Source organism: Rhinoderma darwinii, chromosome 3, assembly GCF_050947455.1.
Source record: "Rhinoderma darwinii isolate aRhiDar2 chromosome 3, aRhiDar2.hap1, whole genome shotgun sequence".
NCBI lineage: Eukaryota > Metazoa > Chordata > Amphibia > Anura > Rhinodermatidae > Rhinoderma > Rhinoderma darwinii.
In genome coordinates this window covers 237,298,045-237,314,842 of record NC_134689.1, presented here as the reverse complement: position 1 = coordinate 237,314,842, position 16,798 = coordinate 237,298,045, and the positions used below count along the sequence as shown (strand labels likewise).

At 42.0% G+C, this 16,798-nt stretch overlaps 1 protein-coding gene across 2 annotated transcripts; it reads right to left on the bottom strand.

Annotated features, from left to right (window-relative positions):
- Positions 1 to 6,925: 6,925 nt before the first annotated feature.
- POLR1H (RNA polymerase I subunit H) lies at positions 6,926 to 14,940 on the bottom strand. 2 transcript variants are annotated; one of them, XM_075855110.1, is made up of 5 exons: positions 14,858 to 14,940; positions 14,510 to 14,640; positions 14,235 to 14,338; positions 10,053 to 10,162; positions 6,926 to 7,029 (listed from the first exon to the last, which is right to left on the bottom strand). In XM_075855110.1, the coding sequence occupies exons 2-5, from the start codon at positions 14,637 to 14,639 to the stop codon at positions 7,005 to 7,007; spliced, it is 369 nt and encodes a 122-aa protein (XP_075711225.1). In that variant the 5' UTR covers position 14,640; positions 14,858 to 14,940; the 3' UTR covers positions 6,926 to 7,004. The 2 variants fall into 2 exon arrangements, with proteins under 2 accessions (XP_075711225.1, XP_075711226.1); XM_075855111.1 differs by lacking the exon at positions 14,858 to 14,940 and adding an exon at positions 14,720 to 14,851.
- Positions 14,941 to 16,798: the final 1,858 nt, after the last annotated feature.

The window sequence follows — 16,798 nt, the reverse complement described above, 5'->3', positions numbered from 1 at the left end:
GTTTATCGTATGCAAAATACACCGCATTTTACGCACATGTGTATCTCCATGTGAGTTCCACTTCTCCGTTTTTAGCGCACATATATTTTCCGAGTTGTATGTGTATTTCATGGACGCGAACAAACCGAAAGGTTTTTTTCCCCAATTTCCTTAGCAACTGTGCGTGAAAAACGCAAAGCACATGGACGTCATCCGTGTGCTGGTATTTTCACGCAACCATTGACTTTAATGGGCGAGTCTGACAAGGATAAAATAGGACATGCAGTGAGTTTTGCGCAACGGACACACGCTCCGTGAAAAACCACGGATGTGTGAATAGCTTCATTGCATTGAATGGGTGTGTTCTGTCCGTTGTTAAAACAGACAGGATGCGGAACATGCTCGTGTGAACAAGTTTTCAGTTCCACAAATATTGATTAGGCCTTATGGACGCTAATATTTACATGCAAAGCTTGGAAAATGTGTAGTGTTCTGTCTCTGTTAATATTGGCTTCGTGGCTTCATAATAGGGCCAATATAGAAATACCAGATCCATTTTCAAACTAATATGGGGTTTTTCAGTAACTTTTTTTTTTTTTTCCAAACTATACTGCTGCAAACTGCAATATTCTTTCCATCAAATATACCAGAACCCTTGATGTAAAAAATATAAAGCAGATGTGAACAGAGCCTAAAGCTGGTGATACACTAGAGACTTTGGACTGCTGAATGAGTGTGACAGATGCCGAGCTAAGGCAGGTATCCGTGAAAAAGTTTATCTGCCGTTTTGGATTTTTTTCAGTTGTTGTCGGGTTCAGTCTTGGAAAGACGTTGATGGCAAACTACAAATCTGCATCTCATCAATAGACGCCCAGACCAGACATCGATCAATGATGGCTCTATTTAACTTATGGTGTTGTTGTCCAAAACCGCAATCTTTACAGACCAGCCATGAACCTCAAGCCACTAAGAAAACGGCTAACGGAAATCATCTAAAACTTATGCCTTCCCAATCTTATTTAATGTAGCTTGGCTAGGGACCAATAAATGGTCCACTAGTATAAGATTGAATGCCCGGTATTGACACCAGTGTGTACGATCAGTCATCGATTGCATGAGTTCAGGAATCTGAAGCAGTGATACAGTTAACTCCGAAGTATATGTAAAAGGGTTGGACAAATCCTGGTCCCCAGGTTACCCTGGCAACTGAGAAACGTGTGCTGGCAACTGGAGCCTTTAGTCCCTTTAGTGTTCCCGCACTTTGGATACCAGCTGTGAATGAACGGCCAGGTTCCAGCGCATCTGCATCCATGTTACACTATTAATTCTATGTACAGAAAGCTCCCTAAGCTCAATATTATAACGTGGCTGCAGCCAGAGCGGAACGCCTTTATTTGTTAGAAACCATAATTGTATCACACACAGGGATTACAAAGCTGCGAACGTTCTACAAATCTGATACAGGACAAGATGCTCTTTACAAGGTCACCGACACAAAATGAAATTGACACACAGTTCCGTTATTAACTACTTGATGATTGGGAAGTTTTACCCCAATATGACAAGGCACTTTTATGATATATGTATAATATAAAAACATGGCTGCTTTCTTCCAAAAACAGTGCCACACCCGCCCACAGGTTTATATGAGCTGCAATACCACCCACACCCTAAGGACAGGTGTGGCTGAGTATTTGGAAGAAAAACAGCTGTTTTCATATCATGTACAACTCCTTAAAGACTATGTACACCTTTAAAAAAATATATATATTTTCAAAGTACTTTTAATTAAAAATTATTTTTACTTTGGAGCTACAGCAGATTTGCAATCTGTGTACAGAGCAGCTGCATCAAGCGCTAAGACCAGGTCCGCGGGACTGATGGATTCAGTGAAAGCAGGTCCTGCGTGTCTCTGACACATCTATGAGCTTAGATGCTCGATCGTGGGTGTCAGAGACAGGCAGGACCCACTGACACTGAACCCGTCAGTCCCACGTACCTGACAGATACAGGCTTCAGCGCTAGATACAGCTGCTCTATATACAGAATACAAAGCAGCTGTATCTCAAAAAGTAAAAATAATTTTTAAAGTTGCACAAATCACGCAATTTATATACTGTGTGTATATATATATATATATATATATATATAAAAAAAATTGAAAAACATTGTGCATAGTCTTTGAAGGAGTTTTTCAGGATTAGAAAAACATAGCTGCTATCTTCCAAAAACAGCACAGCTGTCCACACGCTGTGATATGGGGCTGAGCTACAATACCAGACAACCCATGGACCCAGGTGTGGTGCGGGCTCTGGAAGAAAGCAGCTATGTTTTTCCAGTCCTGGACAACCTCTTCTCTTTAAGGCCAGAAACACACATGCAGTTTTGGGGCAGGTTTTTGAGCCAAAGTTAGAAGCGGATCCAAAAGGAAGGAAAGGTATAAAGAAAAGACAGGCGTTTCCTTTCTTCTGTGTCCACTCCTGAGTTTGGCTCAATAAACGGACCCAAAAACTGTGTGTTTGCCCCCAATAAATGTCCTTTGTTAGGCTATCCAAACAAATTTTTCATCTTTATTTTTACTACTTCTGCTCAATTTCCATGTTTTTAAAGAGGCTCTGTCACCACATTATAAGTGCCCTATCTCCTACATAAGGAGATGGGCACTATAATATAGATAACAGTGATTGTTTTTCTAAATAAAAAGCATCTATTTTTAACCACTTTATTAGCGATTTTCAGCTTTATGCTAATGAGTTTCTTAATGCCAAAGTGGGCGTTTTTACTTTCGACCAAGTGGGCGTTGTACAGAGGAGTGTATGACGCTGACCAATCAGTGACCAGTCAGCGTCATACACTCCCCTCCATTCATTTACACAGCAGCATCGCGTTCTTACTAGAACACGATGTGCAGCCACATACACACACAATGTTAATCAAGTGTCCTGATAATGAATATACATGACCTCCAGCCTGGACGTCATGTGTATTCAGAATCCTGACACTTCTGAATCTTTTCTGTGAGATTTCCAGCAAGGGAAACTAAATCTCGTTTACATCGTAATCTCGCGAGATTACGCGTGGCTTGCTGGAATCTCACAGAAAAGATTCAGAAGTGTCAGGATTCTGAATACACATGACGTCCAGGCTGGAGGTCATGTATATTCATTATCAGGACACCTGATTAACGTTAATGTGTGTGTATGTGACTGCACATCGTGTTCTAGTAAGAACGCGATGCTGCTGTGTAAATTAATGGAGGAGTGTATGACGCTGACTGGTCACTGATTGGTCAGCGTCATACACTCCTCTGTACAACGCCCACTTGGTCGAAAGTAAAAACACGCCCAGTTGGATATTAAGAAACTCATTAGCATAAAGCTAAAAATGGCTAATAAAGTGGTTCAAAATAGTTTTTCTAAATAAAAAGCACTGCTGTCACCTACATTATAGCGCCGATCTCCTTATGTAGGAAATAGGCCACTTATAATGTGGTGACAGAGCCTCTTTAACACATTTTTGAGAATTATTAGGTTTATAGGGAACAATATTTTTTAAAGAATGACCTTTTATTCAACTTTGCACTCCCACAGGTATTAACTAATTTCTGTCACTCTAAAATCGTGTCTTTATATTGTTCCCCATGATCTGGAATTTATTCTGATGTATGTTATAAGAGCAGCAACATGACTGGTTGCCAGGGGGCAACTTCTTCCTCTTCCCTTTGCAGTCCCCAATGTATATAATTGTTTATTTCGGGGGGTTGGTGTTTTTAATTTAAATTGTCACGATCACTATTAAACTAAGATGCACTCTGGACAGCCCTATTAACCCCTTAATGACCGCCGATAAGCCTTTTCACGGCAGTCATTAGTGGGCTTTATTCTGATGCAATAGCCTTTTCACGGCGCTGCAACAGAATAAAGTAAACAGAGCAGGGAGCTGATAAATGTCCCTGCTCTCAGAGGTAGCTGAAGGCTGCGAGCGGCCCTGCTCGAACGGGTGAGATCAATATTAGTATAACACACGTTTAACCCCTCAGATCCGGTGCTCAATAGCGTGCACCGCATCTGAGTGGTTTTGGAGAGACGGAGGGAGCTCCCTCTCATCCCACCGGCACCCGGCGATAAGATTGCCGAGTGTCTGTGTCTCCGATGGCAGCCGTGGGCCTAATAAAGTCCCCAGGTCCGCCTGTAGTAAATGCCTGCTAGGTCATGCCGAGGCATGTCCTAGCAGATGCCTGTCCGTTTTAAACAGACAGGCAGTAATAAACTGCAATACAAAAGTATTGCAGTGTATTATAAAAGCGATCGGATGATTGCATATTAAAGGAACAGTGTCATCACAAATAATTTTTTTATATGTTAAAGATGTTAGTGCTTTAATAAAAACGTTTATATTCATTTGTGTGTTTGTGTTTTACTGTTTCTTATTTTTACACTTTTTCTTCCCTATGGGGGCTGCCATTTTTTGTTCCATTTCTGTGTGTGTCGATTAACGACACACACAGACATGGAATACGGCAGCCACAGTCCCATAGGGACTGCGAACGGCTCCCGTCCCATTGACTGCCGTGTACGGCGTCTGTGTGGGAACTGCGCATGCGCCGCTCCCACACAGTCCTATTCGAAATTGGCGCCGTCCGGCGCCATTTTACTGTGGACCGGAAGTCGCGGCCGGACAGTAATAATACTACTTCCGGTCGCGGCTTCCGGACTTGTGCACATGGAACAGCGGCAGCAAACGGAGCGGACGGGCCGGAGGGAGCCGCGGCGGCAGGAGCAGGTAAGAGATTTCAATGTATGTTAGTGTTTGTGTGTGTTTACTACTGTATGTAAACCTACTACACTGTGGGTTACCTCAAAAAATGGCGACACACAGTGTAGGAGGTTAAACCTTTCAAACCCCTCGTTTATCCCGGCACTAGCCAGGATAAAGGAGGGGGGGATGCTGAGAGCTCACTAGAGTGAGGGCTTTTAACCCAATGTTGCAATGCTGAAATTTTGGGAACTAGCTCCATCTAGTGACCAAAAATGGGTAGTATTATAAATTAGAAATAATTTATAATATTTCCTGACTCGCGAAAAAAATTAAAAAAATTTGAACAATGTTTAATCACCCACACACTAAATGTTTAATTTTTTAAAAAAAAACATGTTTTTCTGGCAACACATTCCCTTTAAAGTCCCCTAGTGGGACTAGTAAAAAAGTTTAAAAAAACACTTGAATAAAGTTAATAAAAAAATAAAATAATTTTTCCCCCTTACAAACTACTTTACTATTAAAAAAACACAATAAAGCAAAAAAGTTACACCTATTTGGTATCGCCGCGACCGTAATGACCCAGACTATAAAAAAAATGTGATAAAAAGTGATCAAAAAGTCGCATCTACTCCAAAATGGTACCAATAAAAACTACAAGTCATCTCGCAAAAAAAGAGCCCTCATACAACTGCATCGGCGGAACAATAAAAAGTTATGACTCTTCAAATATGGAGACACAAAAACAAATAATTTTGAAAAAAAAGTGTTTTTACTGTGTAAGTAGTAAAACATACAAAATCTATACAAATTTGGTATCTTTGCAATCGCAACAACCCGCTGAATAAAGTTAGGGCATGACCACTCGTGGCGGATTTCCTCCGCAACTGTCCGCATCAATGCCGCACAGAATCTGCGTTGCAGATTCTGCTGCGGATCTGCACAAAATGTGCAGTAAATTGATGCGGACTAGCTGCTGCGGACTGCGGTAAAAGTACTTCCCTTCTCCCTATCAGTGCAGGATAGAGAGAAGGGACAGCACTTTCCCTTGTGAAAGTCAAAGAAATTCATACTTACCGGCCGTTGTCTTGGTGACGCGTCCCTCCTTCGGCATCCAGCCCGACATCCCTGGATGACGCGGCAGTCCATGTGACCGCTGCAGCCTGTTATTAGCCTGTGATTGGCTGCAGCCGTCACTTAGACTGAAACGTCATCCTGGGAGGCCGGACTGGAGACAGAAGCAGGGAGTTCTCGGTAAGTATGAACTTCATTTTTTTTTACAGATACATGTATATTGGGATCGGTAGTCACTGTCCCGGGTGCAGAAACAGTTACTGCCGATCGCTTAACTCTTTCAGCACCCTGGACAGTGACTATTTACTGACGTCTCCTAGCAACGCTCCCGTCATTACGGGAGCCCCATTGACTTCCTCAGTCTGGCTGTAGACCTAGAAATACATAGGTCCAGCCAGAATGAAGAAATGTCAAGTTAAAAAAGCAAGACGGATCCGCAGCACACATAACATGTGCATGACAGCTGCGGACTTCATTGCGGAAATTAGAATCTCCATTGAAGTCAATGGAGAAATTCCGCCATGAGTCCGCCACTGCTCCGCAACAGACAGAGCATGCTGCGGACACCAAATTCCGCTCCGCAGCCTATGCTCCGCAGCGGAATTTTACGCCTCGTCTAAACGAAAACTGCTAAATTAAAGTGTAAGTCAATGGACAAACGGCTCCGCTGCGGATTAACGCTGCGGAGTGTCCGCAGCGGAATTTAAGTGAAATTCCGCCACGTGTGAACCCAGCCTCATTGTGTTATTTATACCACACGGTAAACGGCATAGATTTAGGACGCAAAAAAGAGTGACGAAATTTCAGGTTTTCTTCTATACCCCCCCAAAAAAAGTTAATAAAAGTTAATGAATAAATTATATGTACCCCAAAATGGTACTATTAAAAAGTACAACTTGTCCTGCAAGAAACAAGACCTTATACAGCTATGTCGATGCAAAAAAAAAAGTTAGAGCTCTTTGAATGTGACAATGGAAAAACGTAAAATATGGCTTGGTCATTAGGGCCCAGAATGCAAGAAGGGGGAAGGGGTTAAGGCACAACAGTTACCAAGTCAAGCATCAAAGACAAAACCAAAATCAGAATTCAAATATAATGTATATAAAAAAAAAAGTGTGAACAAAATACAATGCTTTATTATAATCAACTTAAATGGAGATTTATTGGATTCAAACAATATGGAAATCACTGCATCAAGAATCTTCTTTCTCCTGAAAACTGTAAAAGGGGAAAATAGTAAATAAGTTACACAAAGATTATATGATTTTTATATACAGAGGCGAGTCACATTATTATAATTACCTCCTACTTTTAATCTCGGCAGCGTGTAGCCCATGAAGGAAGTGATGTGTCGTGGGCTGGCGTGGTGGGTATACAATGTGTGCGAAAGGCTGTCTGAACACATATCACTCGTTGCCATGGGTAAAAGGGGCCATTTATCAGAGTTTCAAAAAGGGATAATTATTGGCTTTCGGGCCAAGGGTGGAAGTATTTTTCAAACAGCGCAGTTTGTGAACGGTTCGCGTGCTTCTGTGGTGAAAGTGTATCTTGAGTGGACAAATGGCACCATTGGGAATAACCGACATGGAAACTGCGGAGCACATGCCATTGATGTGAGGTGAACAAAGGTGCGTGAGGGCCGAAAGACACACTACCGTGGAGCAGATCACCATGAAAATCAACCAGGGGACTACCAGACGTGTTGAAAACAACAGTTAAGCGAACCCTACTGCGTATGGGGCTCCGAAGCAGACAGATGGTCACTGCTCCTTTGTTACCAAAGGTGCATCGGAAAAAAAAGCTTCAATTTACCGGCAGTATCAGAATTGGACCACCGATGATTGACAAAGGGTTGCCTTCTCCGATGAGTCATGTTTTCTGCTTCATGGAACGGATGGAAATTGGTGAGAAACACCAGAGAACAAACACCCTGCAACCATTGCTGGAAGAACACAAGATGGTGGCGGCAGCATTATGGTCTGGGGAATTTTTTCATGGCATTCTCTGGGCCCACTCATCCATGTGGAAGGCACTCTGAACCGATTTGGGTATGAATCCATTGTTACAGATCACGTCCACCCATACAGGAGACTTTCGAATCAGTGCCAACATAAAAATTTAACTCATAAAAGCCCTTTAATTTGCCCTGTGGTGTCACTGCTGGGAAATTGAACATTTGCTGCCAGGTTTCCCCATAGATTACAGCTATACGCTGGGGGGTCCAGGAACACGTTGTGATCAGCATTTTAGGAGTGTCCTTTGACAATAAGTAAGGAAAAAAGAAAAGCCCACACTGACCAATAGTTTGTTTTCTGCTGTAAATTTCCATTCACAAAATACAACTGAAAGAGAGTAAGTGAACCCTCTGGAATCATGTTTGATTTCTGCATTGATCACTAATAAATAATAATCAGACTACATTTTATTAGTGATCAATGCAAAAATCCATGTGATTCCAGAGGGTTCACTTAGGGTATGTGCACACACACTAATTACGTCCGTAATTGACGGACGTATTTCGGCCGCAAGTCCCGGACCGAACACAGTGCAGGGAGCCGGGCTCCTACCATCATACTTATGTACGATGCTAGGAGTCCCTGCCTCGCTGCAGGACCACTGTCACGTACTGAAAACATGATTACAGTACGGGACAGTTGTCCTGCAGCGAGGCAGAGACTCCTAGCATCGTACATATGTATGATGCTAGGAGCCCGGCTCCCTGCACTGTGTTCGGTCCGGGACTTGCGGCCGAAATACGTCCGTCAATTACGGACGTAATTAGTGTGTGTGCACATACCCTTACTCTTTCTCCATGTACTGTGATCAATAAAAGACATGAACAGTACAACTGATTGTGTGTTATTAGTTTAGTTAGATTGTGTTCGTCTAGAATTGTGACAAATAATAATCAGACCACATTTTAAGTCACAATTCTAGACGAACACAATCTAACTAAACTAATAACACACAACACTTGTACTGTTCATGTCTTTTATTGATCACATTGAGTAAACATCCACAGTACAGGGAGAAAAAGTAAGTAAACCCTGGACTTTATTAATCTGTAGATTCCTTTTAGCTAATATCTCAGCTATCTGATAAAGAGGGGACAGCACTTCGAAACATGTTATATATGAAATTTTAATAAAGAAACCTTAGCCTAAACACTACGGACTCAAGTTCTGGTTTCCATTCAGATGGATGCGCCTATCCAGGTCCTTTTCTGCTCACTTCTCGCCACTGATGTGCCGATGATCCATTGAGGTCAAGCGATGATCCTGTGACTGCTGCAACTTCTATATATACTACAAGCGCTAAAAGCTGGTGTTTCTTCAACACAACACCTACAGGTGAGCATAACCTTATCTGTTTTTATATGTGACAGACCATTGCTGCATACTGACCTATGAGGCACCCTGCCCTTTTGTTTTCCTATATCACACATCGATTGTCAGTAACCATGCTTTGTGTGCCTTTATTTAATGGGCAAAGCACCTGTGAAAACCACACTTCCAATCTTATCTCCTTAACTGATTAAGGACCACATACTGTATATATAAAACCTGTGCCATACTATATCTATGGTGCAGACTTTAGCTGGCTGCCGGAGTGATCTAAATGTCTGGTCCCCGCAGTTTGAGACTGCCGGGGACACTGGAGAGAAGATTGAAATGGGCGCTATGTATAGAATAGAGGTAAGCGGCTGTGCCGCTGCCTTTATTGGTCACGGTGATTATTTGACTGGTCACATGATTGCTGGGATGAAGTTTGGGCTCTGTTGGGTCTAGTTAAACCTAGCAGCAGCCTCCAACAATTTGTGACAATAGTCACTAAAACTCACTAAAAACGACGTCGCTAGCCCAAAATATTAAAAAAAGTTAGCGCCGTTTATTGAACACATGCTAAAAATGGCTAAACAGTGACTGGTCCTGAAGGCACAAAATAGCCTGGTCCTGAACCGGTTAGTTGAAACACCTTTTCTCAAAGAGCTAATTTGTAAGTCATTAACACAGAGGTTCACTTACTTTTTCTCCCTGTCCTGAAGATTTTAAAGACACGACCAGTACAACGGTTTGTGCGTTATTAGATTAGTTAGATTGTGTTTGTCTATATTTATGACTTCAAAGGGCTCACTTACTTTTTCTTGCAACTGTATCTACATGTTTCATATTTCTATACAACCTTAAAGTAAACCTTACATATAGCGAACACCATACAAACACCACAAAAGGTATACGTACCGGCATTGCACACATGTATAAAAAACTGTCTGTCCCTCATCTGCGGAGCGCATCTGTCTGGTGTAATAGACCATCTTCTCACACCCACAACGGTTGCAGCGCCTATCGATCTGAAAGATAGAAGACTCATAAGATGGCTAAACATATGCAAAAGAGAGTGACACTGGACGTTAAATGGGCTTCCAGCTTTATGTACTAGTCCTTCTCAATGAATTAGAATATCAAAAAGTTTATTTATTTCTGTAATTCAATTCTAAAAGTGAAACTCATATATTAGGCCCCATGCACACAGCTGTGCCCGTAATCACGGCCTGCGCACGCCGATGGCCACCCGCATTTTCGGGCCGTGATCTCATACAAAGTACGAGAGCACGGCACGTAAAATGCAAAAGAACAGACATGTACCATAATTTTCGGAAAACATTTCTACGCCCGGACACCCTCCCGTAAACAAACGGGAAGGTGTCCGTGCACAATAGAAGCAAATGAGTTTGTAATTGCAGCCTTAGTACTGGGGGAAAACATCGTGTCAGATGACAGCGGTGATCCGAACCGATTAACCCCTTAAATGCGGCAGTCAATAGCTACCGTCACATTTAAGTTGTTATAACAATAATCGGCACCCAGCTACACGATTGCGGTAGCCGATTGTTGCTATGGCAACCGGAAGCCTACCAAAGGCTTCCGGTCTACCATCTATAAAAAGGCTAATATGCCCCCTGTCAGTGTGAAACTGACAGATATAATACCCTACAATACATAAGTATTGCAGGGTATTATAACAACGATCTAACACTTGGATCTTCAAGTCCCTAGTGGGACTAAAAAAAAAAAACATTTACAAAAAAACATTTACAAAAGCAAAGTCCTTTATTATTGGAAAAAAAAAAAAAAAAGAAATAAACCATGCAGAATTGGTATCGCCGCGTCCATAACGGCCTGAACTATAAAAATATAATGTAATTTATCCCGCACAGTGACCGTCATAAAAAACAAAAAAAACAAAACCAAAAACAATTTAACATAATCGCTATTTTTAGTCACTTCAGCTGCCAAAAAATGTAATTAGGGATCAAAAAGTTGCATGTACTCAAAAATGGAACCAATAAAAACTACAGTTTGTCCCTCAAAAAACAAGTCCTCACACAATGTTCTTGATGGAAAAATAAAAAAGTTGTAGCTCTTTTATTAAAACCGTGATTTTATCGTGCAAACACCGTAAAATATAAAAAAAAACCTATATACATATGGTATCGCTGTAATCGCATCGACCCACAGAATAAATTAAATATATCATTTATAGTGCACAGTGAACGCCGCAAAAAAAATTAATAATAATAATTAAAAAAAAACAATAGAAGTTTTTACGGCCTAATTACACTAAATTCAGCAAAAAACCTATGGGATCAAAATGCTCACTATACCCCTAAATAAATTATTTTTAGGGCTGTAGTTTCCCAAAGTGTTACTTCTGGGGGATGTCCACTGATTTGGTCCCGCAGGGACTTTACAAATGCGACATGACACCCAAAAACCAATCCAGCAAACTTGAGCTCCAAAAGCCAAATGGCACTCCTTCCAGTCTGAGCCCTGCGGTGTGTCCAAGCAGCCGTTTATTACCACATATGGGGTATTGCCGTAATCAGGAGAAATTGCTTTATAAATCTTGGCGTGCTTTTTCTTCTTTATTCCTTGTAAAAATTTATAATTTCTACGTTTTATTGAAAAAAATTTAGATTTTCATTTTTACGGACGAATTTCACTAAATTCAGAAAAAAACCTGTAGGGTTAAAATGGTCTATACCCCTTGATAAATTCCTTGAGTGGTGTAGTTTGCCAAATGGTGTATTTTTGGGGGTGTTTCCACTGTTTTGGCCCCACAAGACCTCTTCAAACCTGACATGGTGCCTAAAATATATATTCTAACAAAAAGGAGGTCCCAAAATCCACTAGGTGCTCTTTTGCTTCTGAGGCCGATATTTCAGTCCATTACCACACTAGGGCCACATGTGGGATATTTCTAAACTGCAGATTCTGGGCAATAAATATTGAGTTGTGTCTCTCTGGTAAAACCTTTTGTGTTACAGAAAAAAATTGATTAAAATGGATTTTCGGAAAAAAAAAAATGATTTGTAAATTTCCCCTCTACATTGCTTTAATTCCTCTGAAACGCCTAAAGGGTTAAGAAACTTTCTAAATGCTGTATTGAATACTTTGAGGGGTGCAGTTTTTAAAATTGGGTGACTTATGGGGGTTTCTAATATATAAGGCCGTCAAAGCCACTTCAGAAATGAATTGGCCCCTATAAAAATAGGTTTTGGAAATTTTCTTGAAAATGTGGGAAATTGCTGCTAAAGTTCTAAGCCTTGTAACGTCCTAGAAAAAAAAAAAAAGGATATAAAAAAAAAAACGATGCCAACATAAAGTAGACATATGGGGGATGTTAATTAGTAACTATTTTGTGTGGTATTACTATCTGTCTTACAAGCAGATACATTTAAATTGAGAAAAATTTTAATTTTTGCAAATTTTCTCTAAAGTTTGGTGCTTTTCACAAACAAATACTGAACTTATTGATCAAATGTTTCCACTAACATAAAGAACAATATGTCAAGAAAAAAATCTCAGAATCGCTTGGATAGGTAAAAGCATTCCAAAGTTATTACCACATAAAGTGACACGTCAGATTTGAAAAAAATCGGCTGCGTCCACAAGGCGAAAACAGACTGCGTCCTTAAGGGGTTAATGTTTATTATGGCTAACAGTTAATGAAAACCCAAAATTTAGTCTCTCACAAAATTAGAATATTATATAAGCCCAAATTCAAAAATGATTTTTAATACCGAAATGTTGTCCTACTGAAAAGTATGTGCAGTATCTGCACTCAATACTTGATCGGGCTCCTTTTGCATGAATTACTGCATCAATGCGGCGTAGCATGGACGCGATCAACCTGTGGCACTGCAGAGGTGTTAGGCTGGGTTCACACGACCACATTAACGTCCGTAATGGACGGACGTATTTCGGCCGGAAGTCCCGGACCGAACTCAGTGCAGGGAGCCGGGCTCCTAGCATCGTAGTTATGTACGACGCTAGGAGTCCCTGCCTCTCTGCAGGACAACTGTCCCGTACTGTAATAATGTTTTCAGTACGAGACAGTAGTTCCATGGAGAGGCAGGGACTCCTAGCATCGTACATAACTATGATGCTAGGAGCCCGGCTCCCTGCAGCGTGTTCGGTCCGGGACTTCCGGCCGAAATACATCCGTCCATTACGGACGTTAATGTGGTCGTGTGAACCCAGCCTTCTGGAAGCCCAGGTTGCTTTGATAGTGGCCTTCAGCTCGCCTGCATTGTTGGGTCTGGTGTCTCTCATCTTCCTCTTGACAATACCCTATAGATTCTCTATGAGGTTTAGGTCAGGTGAGTTTGCTGGCCAATCAATCACAGTGATACTGTGGTTATTAAACCAGGTATTGGTACTTTTGGCAGTGTGGGCAGGTGCCAAGTCCTGCTGGAAAATGAAATCCGCATCTCCATAAAGCTTGTCAGCAGAGGGAAGCATGAAGTGCTCGAAAATGTCCTGGTAGACGGCTGGGCTGACTCTGGACATAGTTTGGACCTCTGCTATACCTGTGCTCAGCGTTAGCCATTTTTAGAATTATAAACATGAGCACACATATATATTAGGCTCTGTTCACATCTGCGTTGGCTATTTCTATTGTTCTGCTCGACCGCCGCTCTATTAAAACTCCTCCTCATTGCAGAAGGTGGAAGGGGGGTTTGGGACCCCGTTCTCTCGATTATTGGGGGGTCCTGGCAGTGGGATCTATAGCGTTCAGACAATTATCACCTACCCTGTGGATAGGGAATATTTGCAGATTCTGGTACAACCTCTTTAGCACCAGGAGGAACAATCCATCCAGAAACTTTCTGCTCCTTTGTTTCCAGGAGCTCTGGGCAAGGAACCAGAACACATAGGAAAGAGATGCTCCCAATACAGATGTGCACACATTTCCTACTGCAGAGACATATTTAAAGCATATAAGACAACGGAGGCTGAAATGCTTTAGGGCTTTTGAAATCTGGCTCCGCTAACATGAAACTTGCAGTAGGTGAAATTCTGCGAGCTCATCTCTACGCGCATGAAATAAAGTGGTGACTGGATCATGCAGTATCTTACCTGGGGTCCTTTTAAGGCTCCTGCTTCATCGCTCTCATTTGACACCACTATGGTGTCAAGTTTATTAAACACTACCGACCTCTGGACACATTTCATCAGGAATTCTAGAATAGATCACACATAAAAAAAAAAAAAAAGAGTGAGAAACCAAGAGATTTAACAAAACTAAGGAGTTGTTCATTGCAACCAATAAGATTGCAGCTTTCATTTTTCAAAGTGCACTGGAAAATAAGAGATGGAAGTTGATTGGTTGTTATACTGGAGCGAGTACTTGCCTGTCACATGTGTACGGTGACCGCAGCACAGGCAGGTGACAGTGTCCTGAATTCCAGGAGGGGGCAGCACCGAGCCACAGTCTGAGCAGAAGTCAGACTCTGAGCAGAAACACGTGGAAGCGCTGTCCATCCTGTTGAGGTGACATTACATATAGAACGTTAGCACCGGGCTGGTGATTATGGACACACATTCATCATACATATACTCACGTGTAGCCCTGTAGTATTACTATAGCCCTGTAAAGCTGAAGCTATGAACTATAAGAACCAGCGTGCCCGGTCACTCAGGGAATATATACCAGAAGCCGAACAGCCACAGACGCCTCAAGTCCCGCTATATCTACTCACCCGCGGGAAACAAATGTGTATCGGGACGTCTCAATGTACAGTAATATCTCCGGCAGAGTCGGCAGTCACGTGTTCCTATCATAGAGTTGTAGAAACACAAAGTAGTAGCTCCCCCTGCTGGCTGTAATATAATGTGTCAGCCATATCTCACTAATAATCCAGACCCATTACTATCGGATTATTGAGCGCTCCTATAATTCAGGTTATTCATTTATTTTCTAGTGTTTGGATAGAAAGCTGCGAACTACATATATAATAAGGTTTGTAGGGGTTGGTCTTTATTGTTTGCAGCCTTGTGAAAGACCCCAAGTAGAGTACATCTCCTGCCCTGTCGTAAATCCCTCACCGAACTACGTGGCCCACATTTGAAAAAAAAAAAAAAGTCCATCCTTTAGGCCTCTTGTGTTTTAGGGTGCAGTCGCACGTGGTGTATTTGACTTGTAATTCCGGACATTTAGGGTAAGTTCTCACAGGGTGAATACGCTGCGTAAAAGTATACAGCCTATCCACTCTGGCGGCCACATGGAATTCCGGTCAAAAAAACGCACCAAATTGTGTTGCAGTTTTTCACTCGGAATGTCCGCTGTGGAAAACAGAATTTGGGAAAAAAAACCTCTGACATCCTGCAGCCCGCCCTCCAAGGATGACGTTTCTACCGGGAGGCCGGCCTGAGTGAAGAAGCACAGAATTCTGGGTAAGTATAAGGGTATGTTCACACAGTGTTTTCAGGCGTATTTTGGGGCGTTTACGCCTCGAAAAATGGCTGAAAAAATCGGAAGCTGAACGCCTACAAACATCTGCCCATTGAGATCAATGGGAAAAACAGCATTTAGTTCATACAAGGTGTCTTTTTACGCCACTGTTTTAAAAAACGGAGCATAAAAAGACGCTCCGTAAAAAGAAGTAGCATGTCACTTCTTGAGGCGTTTTTTGGAGATGATTTTCCATTGAACACTATGAAAAACGCCTGAAAAGAAGCCTCAAAAGGCCCTGTTCACACAGTTTTTTGCAGCGGTTTTTGCCACAGGAACTGCGGCAAAAGACGGCCGAAATTGACTCCCATTGATTTCAATGGGAGGTAGAGGCGGTTTTTTACCACGAGCGACAAAAGAAGCGACATGCCCTATCTTGAGGCGTTTTCCGCCTCAAAAAGCCCTTTGAAATCAATGGGAGACGGAAATAAACGCGTTTTTTGACACATTTTTCGGTAAAAAACGCTTGCGGTTATTCCATCTTTCTGTTGAAGAGATAGCTAACAAAAAAGTTGCAAAAAATGCAGTAAAAAAGGCGTCAAACGCGTGTGGTTCAAAACCACTTAAAAAAACCGGAGCTGATTTTTCCAGGCAGAATTTTCTGCCTGCAAAAAACTCAGTGTGAACATACCCAGAGGCTGTTCTCTCTGAAAACAGCTCCGTATTTTCAGACGGTTTTTGTTAAGCATGTGAACATACCCTAGGAGTTGTGTTTTTTGCGGTGGAATCGCTGCTTTTCCGATGCAAAAATCGCATCATTTGCTATTTGTAGCTGGTTTTAGCTCATTGAATTCAATGGGGAAATCCCGCAACAAAACAGAAGCGATTACGCAAATACAATTGACATGCTGCAAATTAAAAAAATGCACCGCAGGTCAATTTCTGACCGTTTTTTCCGCTTATCATTTACGCAGCGTGCGTCATCCACTTTGCTGCTACTGTATTATGCTGAGATTCCGCAGTATTTACGATACGTGTGAACCCCGCCTTACAATGTAATGGGATTATGCTAGTTTTCTGGCGTAAAAAGAGTTGCACATTTTAGCGCAGTGGCCGTAGAAAGTGCGACTGCTACCAAGGATGGGGGCCCACAGGGGGACCTCCCTTAGATCCTCACAGGCTGCCACATCGGGCCCCAGCACACAGGCAGCATCAGGATGCTAGATGTGTCGCGTAACACAATGTGACG

Bases quoted from the DNA above. Each gene is read 5' to 3' on its own strand.
- POLR1H (XM_075855110.1), bottom strand. From the start codon at position 14,639: ATGGACAGCGCTTCCACGTGTTTCTGCTCAGAGTCTGACTTCTGCTCA. The intron at 10,163-14,234 runs GTAAGATACTGC...TCTATCTTTCAG, and splicing joins GAGCCTTAAAAGGACCCCAG to ATCGATAGGCGCTGCAACCG. The intron at 7,030-10,052 runs GTACGTATACCT...CCCCTTTTACAG, and splicing joins TATACATGTGTGCAATGCCG to TTTTCAGGAGAAAGAAGATT.